A 12,498-nucleotide genomic window follows, 5' to 3' on the forward strand; every position below is an offset into this window, starting at 1 on the left:
AGCATGGTGTCAGAAGGATTTGCTAACTTTATACCAAAGGAGGACCAGCCGGCAAACTCATGTGATGTGAACCCCCTAGAGACCATCTGAATTATCGTAGACGAGACAACATACAAAGATCCAGCCCCCAAAACACTGGACGAGCTAAGATAATGACTACGCTTCGCCAGGAAGAATGTGACTTTGGACGCGCCTTGGGAGCTCGTACATTCTATATCTCACCGCTTAGAAAATGTCAGAAAACATACAGCAAGACATTCTGGTTACTAATATTTTAGTTACTCAATGTAAATAAATAATGAATAACATACTAAGTTTTACAAAGGGGTTTTTTTGATAATTAGTTAAATTTAAGCGAATAAAGAATCGAAACGAACTTTTGAAACACCCTTTAGATGGTCGGAGGACGAGTAAACCCAATAACAAGAATTCTTATCGACAACAACAACGATAATAATAACAATAACAATAATAGTTGTTTATCGTTAATATTATTATCATAATTAGGATTTAAGAGAAATACATAAGGTGGGACGAATTCTAAAATTAAACTAAAAACTCTTTTACTTTTGTATTGATACGAAAGAGGAGAGAAATCACTGCCCACACTAGTCTGTTTACTGAACTTGTTACTACATACAAATTCCCTTGTTTATGTCTTTCCATACGATGATAAACAATTATTGGATGAGGTTTTTGTGATATCCAGAGTCATTAATAATTCGTAAAGGAAAAAACAAAAAAATTATATTTAATTAGTGTTTTTATATCTGACATAGACACGGCTAAACTTTACTTCCAATTACAACTTACACCAAAATAACCCAAACTGACTCTATATGTGACCTACAGGATTACTGGAGCACCAGCACGTCACCACCACCAAAAGATGCTGTTAACAACTTTGAGTTAGTTGAAGCCACGGAGATGGGTGGATATACCAACGTTAAATTTCAAAGAAATTTGACGACAGGAGAATCAAACATAGATGTTCAGTTTACGGTAAGGTTGTACAACAAATATTCCAGTAACATGTGTGAGTAAACTCTGAAGCTAGTCTTTACACTAGACCGTTAAGTAAAACTTATGAGCTCCTAAGTTTTACTTAAGAAGGCCTAAGACAAATTTCAAGTTTTTTTACTTTGCATCTCATTGAAGTCGGAAAGTTGAAACGATTCAAGAAAAAAAAAGCTTCAAGTGACTTAAAAACCATCCTTAAAACCGACTTTGCGAACTTGCGCTTTCTTGAGCTTTGTTTGAGGCAAAGCATGTCAATCAATCTTAATTATATTACTTAAGTTAACCTGAAGTAAAAAAAAGAATCATTTGTGTCTGGAGCTTTATTTTATATGATACTATATTTTTCACGAAAAAGGTACCCCTTTCGTATACCTTCATTGACGAATGGTACCCCTTTAACATACCTTGTTTAGAACTTTCATCCCTTTTAACTGCTGTAAAAACACTGTCTTTTAAATAGGAATCAATCACAAAAATAGAATGTTCTCTCAACTTCAGTTATAATGCCATAAAATTCATCTGTTCGCGACATTTTTGGGTTAGGGGTACCGTTACTGTTTTCAATTGGAATGTAAATAACGAGTACAGTAATTGAGAAAAGAAGTTAAAATTTCCTTTCAGTACATGAAAAGTTTAAAAAACACGTTTAAAATTCGGCTATAAAACAGCAACAGTGCACGTTCTGTGTACCGTAGGTTATTTATCATTTCCACGCCTTTAATTTAAAAAAAAAAAAAATTCGCAAACTTGTCAGTTGATACTTTTCAGTTACAAGCTACTGCCGGCTTTTTACATAGTTTCTTTCTTTGTCTACCTTTGGAAATCAGATCAATACTGAGGTCTATATTGTCTGGGCTATGCACTCAACTACGGATGCCAATTCAGCGTCGGCAAATTTAAGCCCACAGCACACTAGCTGGGGAAGATCAGCAAATAAGCAAAATTTGATCGCTATGGCCATGGCTGCAGCGATGACACCTACCACCACTACCATGATGATGCCATCCACATCTGTTGTTTCTACGCCTCAACCAACAGGTAATAACAGTAGATAATATAGTCTCAGATTCTAATTAACTTGATTACTTCCCGCAATTACAGTGGAACATCGATATAACGAAGGGCCAAGGAACTGGCAAAATTTGTTCGCTATAACGAGGTCTCGTTATATCGTGGTTCATTTTTATATATTTTACTATTAGTGGGGTAAAGAAAATCGTTCGTTTTATCGAGGATGCCCTTACATAGAGGTTTGTTATATCGAGGTTCCACTGTAATTTGTCAGAAAAAGCTATGAATGACCAAACGAAGAAGATCTTCATCATTCTTCTAATAACTTTTCATCACCGCACAATTGAAAAATTAAAAGCAAAAATTGTGATCTGGACATATTGATACTGAAACTGATTTTGTCTCGGGCAACGCTCGAGGGGACTAAATAAAACTTTTAATTATTCATTCAAAATATTTCTCCGTTTCTGAGTGGCTAAAATCACACGCATAATTCATCAAAACCAGCTACTGTTGACCACATTTGGAAGAGTTTTGCCCTATTGAACCGATGACGTCAAAAGTGAAGCAAAGTTGCAGATTATTAAACCGTTAAACCGAGAAAACCTGGGGAGTTGTTTCGAGGTAAGTGATGGCGAAGCTAGTAATGGCAGAACATTTTTCACGGCGAACTATTATCTGTATGTTCTGAACAGATTTTACGTCATCAGTATGGAATTTCTGTCGATGAGTCGCAGATGTCCCTCCTCGCGAAACGTCCCCCAGCGGCGAGGAGCGAGGAAAAACGTGTGTTTTCGCAGGCTCCCCCATTCAATAATTGGCTGCCTAAAACTCAGCGAAAATTGCTTTTTCTTCAGGAATAACACCTACCACCAGTACCATGATGGTGCCTTCTTCCTCAGTTGGTTTAACGCCTCAATCAACAGGTAATGTAGACTAGCCAATAATCATTTCTGTTAATTTAATTGTAAGAACAAGTTATAGCTAATCAAGATTTACCTTATTCTTCCAATATTATAAAAAGCGAATTGTTGACATTGTTAATTCGGCATATTGTCAGTGAACTTTAAAAAAAATCACTTTCTCTACAGTCAGAGCCGCGGAAAATGAAAAACTTAAAACGAATATTATAATGAAAGAATTACTCGTCTAAGCCTTATCTAATCATGATTACTTGTGTAGTAATTTAATGTTTGATAGTAACTACCTCGAACATATTTTTCATCATTTCCGATAACCACCGTTTAAAGCACTTTTCTATTGGAGTCGTAGAGCCAACCCCAAATAATTACGCTGACCACTGATTATAAATTTCATTGATCCAGTTTTAAAATATCAAGAGAGGATGGAGATATATGTATAAGGGATGGACAAAGACTTGTTGTTGTGTAAGCCCTGCTTCAACACGACACTGCATCTGATCTGAAAATCGACTATATGCAGCTGTATATGTTGGAAAGTTCTAATGCTCAAGAATACAAAAACTGAGCTTATGCCAAACAAAAACTTGGAAAATCTTCGAAACTGTTGAGAACTGCAAATACTAAAAAAAAATTTTAAAAGATGTGAACAAGAGAGGATAAAGGGGACGGAGAACGCATCCCCCATACACACCCTATTCCATAGGTAATTCGTCTCGAGTTATTTTTAACCCCACAGATCCCAAGGGGGATTAGACAACAGCCAATCACATAGCTCGAATGTGTTCCGCGTGGATGACCCACGCTCAGAGCCACGCGTCCTTCACGAATTGACGCAGAACAAAATGGCGGAGAGCGATATTGCTATTACTATTCGTTTTGTCGACGAAAACGACTACACAGAGATTTCTGCTAAAGCTGTGTCAGGGAAACGGAAATTAAAAAGGAATCGCCCTTCCTCTCTTGTTTAGAGCTAACAGTACAGCAGGGAAATCCTTAACACACTGAATATTCTCTCAGGATCATTTATAATTTACAGTTTGAAGAGTGCAAGTTCTGGTTTGATATTTATTCTTTTATTAGTCTTTTATTATTCAGCAATAATAACACTTGGCGTCCTTTTTGCTTTATTGTACAAACGACCGGTTTCAATAGACCGGCGAAATTTCTCATTTTATTAAAGCACTGAGGTTACGACAACTTCGAGTTAAACTAATTTCACGGGTTGTCAAAGAGTCCAGCGATTCCCTTTTCCCAGGTGAGCGCCGATTCATTTCGCTTCAATATTCAGGAATGCTCTCAATCTCTTTACGCTTTCATTGCCTTTCGCCCGACATGGGCGACATGGACGGCGTTTAGTCATGCGAAACCTCCACGAAACATCCACGCAGCGCGCGAGGTAACTTTATTCCGTATCTAAAAATAGCTCGAGACGAATTACCTATGGAATAGGGTGTGTATGGGGGATGCCTTCTCTGTCCCCTTTATCCTGTCTTGATATGAATTAAAATATGATGATTCAAGCCACGAGCTAACAGGGAAGTTTATTATTGAAAAATAATCTTGATTTTCATGTTCACTTACATTCAGGAGAGAATGAGTAAATTTTCTTTCGATATATCTTATTCCTGACCTAACTGTGTCAATAACAAAATGTTTGAATCTGATTGGTTCTTAACAGCCTATATTTATAGCTTCATTTTACTCCAAAAATTTCCGATTTGACCTGTCCGATTACCAGAAGCTTGTAATTGGACAGGTCAAATCGGACAGTTAAAAAAACAATGAAAATCAAGTAGAAAATACAACTAGCCAATAAAAGTTAACTACACAGCGCGTGATAACTAATCAAAATCAGTGAAAAAATAGTGACCAGGTAAGCTGTCCAGTTGCTACTGGAAAAGAATAATGGATGAAACTAACTAGTCCAGCGACTTTTAATTACATTTCTCAATTATTATTTGAAATCGGGGTGAATAGTGGCTGAATATTTACGAGATTGAGATTCTCGTATTTTGTTATTGATTCAATTAATTAGTCGAGCTTGCTTGAGCAAAGTGAGACTCTAAAAATGCAGTCGTTTTTTTTTTTTTGTCGGTGGGACCTAGTTTGTAGGCCACGCGTTCCTAGGCGAAGACCGTGGAAACTGGGGATAAGAATCGTGGCGACTTTCACTGTATGCAAATGAGTCTCGTTATTAGCATGCGGTATATTTTCGGCGATGACTGAAATGACGCTCTTAAGTTTGGCAATGATGTAATTTTCCTTGAATGGAGGCCCTTGATTTTCGTGTAATTATGCACGACATGCAGGCAGTGATTAAAAAGGAAATATCCCCAAGTAGGATGAGAAAAGATTATAGCGGGAAATCCTATTTTATGGTGTTTTAAGGCGTTACGTTTCTCAGAATATTGTCTTCTACGGTTAAATAGATTCACTTTGTTTTAAGTATTTAATTGATAGATTTTCGCATTTGTTAAGATGTGAAGTCGTGTTGCACTTTATAAATACTTGACATATATATCAGGTATCCACTGTCACGTAATTTTTACGTGCGTAAAATTGCCGTTCGCAAATAAAATAGAAACAATGTATGAAAGGCCGCAAGTTCAATTATGCAAGCATAAAAGTAGAAACTCACTCAACTTGACGTTTAATCTTAACATTTTATATCTTACCTCTATTTTATTTATGTGATTAAAATTTACTTGCGTTAACGTGCGGAGCCAAAAACGCGTCAGTAGAAATCCACCCTAACGTTACGTATGTGTCACCGATGTGTTTATACGGTAGCTTTGAACTTGACTATCCGTGCACTCTACTTGCAGCACTTCATGTCCATAGAATAGAAATCCCATATCGAGCTTTTCCGGAACGGTTGGTCCAAGAATTCTATCGCTTGAAAGTGTTGATTATTTTGGAACAACTGATCACTTCAGTGGTCGAAAAAAAAAGAATAATCTTAATGAGCAAAACTTCAAGGTTTACTAGAAAATCAGGATCGAGGAATAAGGGATCGAGGATAGTTTAAAAAGAACTTGAAAAAATAAATAAATAAATAAATCGTGGATCAGCGGTGATGTGGGCCGCAGACTGTAGATAAATTTCACAGAACATAACCCCTTTCGCTGTACTGAACACTAAATTCAAGTAAACTAATCCGGGTCTGTCTGAGTCAGTGATTGTTTTGACGAGAAAGTGAAATTTTCCTGGAAAATGAAACGCTTTATCCCAGTGATACTGTAATAAAAGAAAAAACTTTAACAGTTTTTAATTTTTAATAAAATATTGTACATTTGCTTTCAGTACTCCTTATTTTTCTTGTAATTGTTGTATGCACGACCCCACCAGCAATGCTGATCTTTTTATCGTGCTAAACTAAAATAAAGTTCTTATCTATCTATCTACCTATCTATCTATCTATCTATCTATCTATTTATCTATCTATCTAAAATGCATGCTGTGTACAACTCTTAACATTGTACTCTAAGACTGTACGGAGATATTAAAAGTAGATACTAAGCAACTATGGAAAATGTAATTGCTTTCACGTAATATTGATATCTTATAAAACGGACAACAAATTCAGCAGGAATACGCGCGAACTGAAGTAACTGTGTGTTGTATAAGGTTCTGTTAAACTTACACATTTTTCCTGTGCTAAACATATACTGTACCGAGCCGTATCTTGGTCCGGTACAAAGAAGCTAAGTATATTTATACTGACAGAGTCATGGGCCCCTGATACCGATAAAAATCATCTTTCAATTTTTTGAGTGTAAAATCCCTGAAAGAGTACTCCTCAGTGGGCTTTACCATTTACCGAGGTAAAGCCCCTCAATGGAGCAATATAAATATGTAGGCTAAGATGTACGGCCTGTCTCTCCTTGCAATTTTTACTTTTTGAGTATCTACATTATGACATATAGCACTCGTTTAATATTCCAAGCGAAAAAGTAGTATAACGGCACCGGCGCCTTTGACAACGAAACTCATCTCCAAGCAAGCGAGACTCAACGCTACTAAGAGCGTTCTTGTTGGTACTAGGACTTCGTGTCGTAAACTCACGGGTAATCGGGCTCGTAATTTCAAATTCAAAATTACTCGCTCGATCACTCGCTGAATTGTACTCCACTCAGTCCTGTTACCATTACTTAAAGGTGCAATATTCCTGAACGAACTGGAAATAAGGAGAGGGAAAATTCGGCGCACTCAGAGAAAAATCTCACGGAGAACAGACGAGAACCAACAAAAAAAATTAACTCAGACATGGCGTAAGTAAAGGAAAGCACCAAGATCCAAACGAAAACAAAACCAAATGATCCCCGAGAAACCAGACAACCATTGAAAGGAAAAAAATAGACCACAGTATCAACACTTGTTAGAGACTGTGAGCAAGATTTTGGGGCGGGGATATGGATAAAGGAGCTTCCCCCCCCCCCCCCCCCCAAGGGTTCTCTCGCAAGATGCGCATATTGTGACCGGTGTGTGAGCCACAATTACTGACTTTTATTCAACACCGGATACATGTACATACGACTTTTGTTAGATCATATTATTTCTACACAACCAATTTCAGTCAGTGTTTTAGTTGGGGAAGCCGGAGCTTAACAATTATAAACGTCTGATAGGATAATCTGTACCTTAATGCGTTCAAGTAAACAGCAATATTATCCTAAATTTTTTAGTGATAGCTTAACTAATATGAAAAAAACATTGGAGGGAATAAACAATGTACTTGCCCGTAAATTGAAGAACACAAGACCTATTACTTTTATTAAAGACCCTAATGACAATGATTCTGTCACCAGTGACCCAAGCAGAATAGCCAACGTTCTTATTGACCATTTCGCTTCTGTTGGACCTAAACTGGCAAATAAGCTACAAACCGTTCAGCGTAATTATTTTGATTTTATGAACGGATCTAACTCTCGTGACTCGTCGTTTGCTTTCAACCTACAATGCTCGTCACAAATCGTTTAAACAGAAGCCACTTGTCTTGAATTTTCTCCAAATTTCTTACATTCACTCTTCACACCTTTGCTCTCACTCAAATGTGCCCCTCTCCTTCCCCAATGTTGAGCCGAGCGTATTTTGGACCACTGAAATGACTGCAAGCCCAAATCAACATTGGGGAGGGGAAAATCACACAAGTGTTTCAAGATTTGTGACGAGGATTGTAGTTACCCCAAACTGTTAACTGTTGTCATGTATTATTAGTAATACCGTTAGTTTATCAGTAGTCTCTAGTCATTGTTGTCAATTTTAGTTTTTTTAGTTCTCTTGTTACTTTTAGTTGTATTTAGTTGTATTTATTTCCTGTAAACATAACCCACCTAGATTAGCTCAGCTACCCGCGAGCATGTTATAATTGTACTTTTGCCTCAAAACACAATAAAAAATGCATCTATGTATAAGATCGTGTAAGCCACACGAATAGTACATTATTTTAGCGTTTTGGTAAGAAACCGTGTTTAACATGATCTTTTTAATCCTTATCTCTTCGTTAAGCAGCCACGACCGTTAGTTTCGGTGATAAATTTATGCTGACTTGGATATACAGCAACAACAAGTTGTTTTTCACATTGAGATGCAAAACCACTGGTTGGTGTGCAGTCGCCTTTACAACAGGGGATGGTAGCGGCATGAAGGATTACGATATTGCCTTGGGCGGGGTCGCTTCCGGTGACAACTATCTTGACGTAAGTAAGATGGAGTTTCATTCTGTATAAGGAACTACCCTGCTTTTGAACATTTGACGTCCTCCAGATGGGCTAGTGTATTGAATAGCGTTTCCAAATTTACAGTAAGACCCAAGTAAATATTACCATTACTAGTAGCTTATACAACACTGAGATCACTATATATATGCATACATAGTACATACATACTTTATTAACGTGACTAACACTTAGGTATAAAGCTAGTTTACAGGTCAGTCATAAAGCTAGTTTACAGGTCAGTCGATACATAGCAACGATATAAACTTTTAACATACTCTTGAGTCAACAGGGAGGTAGATATCGCTCATATTTATGCCTACCGCAGCTATGTAGCGGTAGTTAAGTGCACGGTAAGTTAGTCCGCAACGGATACTCAATGTTCATAACAACAAAATCTGTTCTTATAAAAGATCTAGAAAACCTTTTATGTCGTCAAAAAAAGATTCTTAAATAACATAATTCAAAACGCAGTTTTTAAGACAAGATCTCCGAACAAGAAAAACCTGGTTAGAAAAGTGAACGATCCACTGAACGTGAAAATGAGGACGTAAGTGAATAGAAATAAGGAAACTAAGGAGACTATAGACAGTGTTCGTATGTTGGCTGAAGAGAAAGACATTATGACCTTGAAAATCGTGCGTAGAAGGCCATTCAAGCAGTCCAATGAGGCAATCAGGTCTCAGAAATTTCGCACACAGCACGAGGTTGTAATTTAAGATTTAATACCGTAAAAAGTGACGGTCTGTGTTAAAGAGGTAAAGAAGAGACTTTGTTTCTTTACCCGTAGGATTACTGGAGCACCTCAACGACAAAACCATCAAAGGATAGTGCAAATAACTTTGTTATTAGAACTGCAACCGAGGCTGGTGGATATACAACAGTGCAGTTTGAGAGAGATCCAGAGACAAGCGACACTGATAACGATGTTCAGTTCAAGGTAAGTTCTTCCTTTTTTTAAATTCTATCTCCGGGTGGGACCGTGGCCTCCACTCCCATACACCCCACCCGGAGATGGAAAGGAGCGGGACTTTGGGTACAAAAGCGAGGCATCCCTGCGGGGAGGAGGATGGTGCGACAGCCTGTTGTCAGGTGTTCGTGTCAACGAAGAGAGGAAAAACAGGATAAAATACCTCTATTTACACTAAATTCGTAAATATTGTGTAAAGCCGGTTTTCCTGTGGATCCACAGATGCGCGAAATTAAATACGCAGGACCAAAGGGCAACGGGGCGTTTGTTTGTGACGGCCGCGAGTGAGAACAGGCATGTAGAAAAGTCCTCCCTGGACAGAGGGTCACTTCCCCACCGAGTCATCTTTAGCGCAGAGCGTTTATATGAAAAAACCAAGAGCTGAAAACAGCGCAAGTGCATGCTCACCTTGACTGAGTTGACCCGGCTTGACGAACCAACTTGATTATATGGAGAAAAGTTTGCCTGACCAACGAAATATGTAACCTGGATAGGCCTGTTATCCTACCAGCCGAGCCAACTCTTTAATTCTCGTTAACAGTTCACCTAGTTTTTTAAGGTAATGTAGGAATATTTGGCTGACCCAGGATACAAGCTCGGGTAGGCAAGTGACCCTTCTATCTCCGACAAGTCTTCTCCATACATACAAAAATACATGTTTTATTTGGAGTCTTAGCCCGGGAGGTGGGTATGTGCCGCTGGCCTCTCAGAGCCCCTACCCCATTATAGTCTATTCTGTGACCAATTACAGACCCCATCTTTTCGCGATCCTAACTTAGTCACTTTCTGTTTTTATGAATTGACCCATTTTTTAAACTGAATGAAGAACACTTTACTTTTTACCTACAGTTCAAACATTCTGGTACGTTTGCTAACCTAAAATATGTCTGTCTTACCCCATTAAAATCCGAAAATGTGACCCCATTCTAGAAACTCTATTGAAAATGCGACCCCATTCAGCGGCACATCCCCATTAGCCTCTTATAAGGAGGAACCCTCCTCCGGGGGGCCCTTACGAACTTGCTGCTGTTTCAGAAGGTTGAAAATAGCATGAAATTCTTTACATATTTTTTTATGTAGCCTGGTACTGAAGTCATGATTGCATGGGCCATGCACAGCTCTATGGATGGAAATGACGATATTTCCAGGCACACCGACAGAGAAAGGTTACCAACCAAGTACATACTGGTCCCAGGAGCAGCAAATATGCTGGAGTCACGTGTCATGCTTTCTGCGATCCTGGCCGCCATTGCTGTCTATTTGGTGTCCTAATGAGAGACATTTACTCAACACCACGTTGAATAAGACTATCATGGCACTTTTAAAACATTTCTAAATCACTATGACTTCGTAATGCCGGTCGTTCATCCTAAAACAGATAGTGCTTTTTGATAGAAACACTTTAATTTTCCAACGCTATCTAAAATTAGGGGTAAATTGATTTCATTTAAGTCCATTTAATATGGACTTACGGACTGAGTATAGTCTCAAAGCCGCTTTGGTGAGGCTCTTTTGGCAGCGATATTGTTGGCGATGGCTCCATGAGAAGCTGAATAGGCTTGAATATACAGTGTTTTTGTTTTCGCTAGTATCCGCACAGTTCAAATTAGATGCCAATACCCAAGTAAACAATAAAGAATAGGAGGCTAGAATAGAGTATTTTCACATGACGTCACGTCGGCCATATTGGTGTCCCAAAACAATGAAACGGCGGCCATGTTGGTGTCCCAAACCAATCCTCTGGGAGTTGGACTCTTTTCTTATGCAAATGATTTCTTTTGTTCCAAGAAATTTGCATAGATGCTGGCCACGTGAGTGAAAACACTCTATAGGAGCAAGGTCAACGACGACGTGCACCACGTTTTTTTTGTACATTTCTTCGACACCACTGCACGACTACAACGTGAAAGTGCTTAATTTTACGTTTTGTGGAGGACGTGAAATCAAGACGACTTTCGTTTTCTTTTCCTGAACTCTGATACTGTCTTTTAGAATTCAACTTCAGAAAAATTTGACAAGATTTGACGAATTGACCAAAGATGGAATAAGCGCGATAAAGTTCGAAGCGGTGCGAGTTCACTTTTTAAGAGACGTTTTCAAAGCCGTCTCCGTCATTGTTGTTTGAGCTCCCCTAGGTGAAAACGGTTAAATCCTGCCTTATTTCTAATATAAACTAATATAGTTTAAAACTAGAAGCTTTAAACAGAATTAGACTTCAAAAGTTTTACTTTGTTTGTTGGTACTATTTGTCACATATTTAGCCTAAAAGTAGTGATTTCATTAGCCTTTACCTGCAGTTTTTCAATCATATTTCTAAGATTTTGTCTCAGTTTGCGATATGATTTTGTATTTTTACATTTGATGTAATAAAATGTGCAAACGGATTCAAGTCAGTAATTGTGTTTGAGTTATTTCTCCTTGCTTTCATACACGGCGCTTCCAATTTCAAGCCTTCAAGAAGGTGGCTTTTAATCTTTTGTGAACACGACAAACCCTGAATGCAACCGTCGCTTTCCTACCTTCTCTAGGCTCTGTTTTTAATTAGTAATTACCCGTTTGGTAGCCTTTTTAGCCTTCAGGATTTGGGTCACAAATTCACACGACCGTGTCTCCAGTGTTTGTCAGCCAAAAGATTGAACGCGATCTTAAAATGCGAGAAGCTATTTAGCCACCTCTTGCCAACCAGCAATTCCTTGTTTACAAATTTGAATGTGACCTGTGCGATGCAGGTTATGTTGGTTACACATCTCGCCATTTACACCGGCGAATTGAGGAACACAAAAGCACAAGTTCATCCATCGGCCAGCACTTCCTGGTTAAACATTCTTCAACACCTTAAGATCCTAGTAATAATTTT

General features: G+C 38.3%; 1 protein-coding gene across 2 annotated transcripts; it reads left to right on the plus strand.

Moving 5' to 3' along the window:
* The first annotated feature begins 908 nt into the window (after window positions 1-908).
* Window positions 909-10,995, plus strand: LOC140935829 (uncharacterized). Of its 2 annotated transcripts, none has more exons than XM_073385403.1 (6): window positions 909-1,002; window positions 1,848-2,058; window positions 2,889-2,957; window positions 8,463-8,653; window positions 9,462-9,611; window positions 10,722-10,995. In XM_073385403.1, exons 1-6 carry the CDS (start codon window positions 928-930, stop codon window positions 10,911-10,913), a joined length of 888 nt encoding a protein of 295 aa, XP_073241504.1. In that variant the 5' UTR covers window positions 909-927; the 3' UTR covers window positions 10,914-10,995. The 2 variants fall into 2 exon arrangements, with proteins under 2 accessions (XP_073241504.1, XP_073241505.1); XM_073385404.1 differs by having other exon boundaries at window positions 8,466-8,653.
* The last annotated feature ends 1,503 nt before the right edge of the window (window positions 10,996-12,498 follow it).

Source organism: Porites lutea, chromosome 4 (assembly GCF_958299795.1).
Source record: "Porites lutea chromosome 4, jaPorLute2.1, whole genome shotgun sequence".
Lineage (NCBI taxonomy): Eukaryota > Metazoa > Cnidaria > Anthozoa > Scleractinia > Poritidae > Porites > Porites lutea.

Coding starts and splice junctions, on each gene's coding strand:
- LOC140935829 (XM_073385403.1), top strand. CDS start 928: ATGGGTGGATATACCAACGTTAAATTTCAAAGAAATTTGACGACAGGA. Junction 1,003..1,847: donor ACATAGATGTTCAGTTTACG/GTAAGGTTGTAC, acceptor TTTGGAAATCAG/ATCAATACTGAGGTCTATAT. Junction 2,958..8,462: donor TTTAACGCCTCAATCAACAG/GTAATGTAGACT, acceptor CTCTTCGTTAAG/CAGCCACGACCGTTAGTTTC.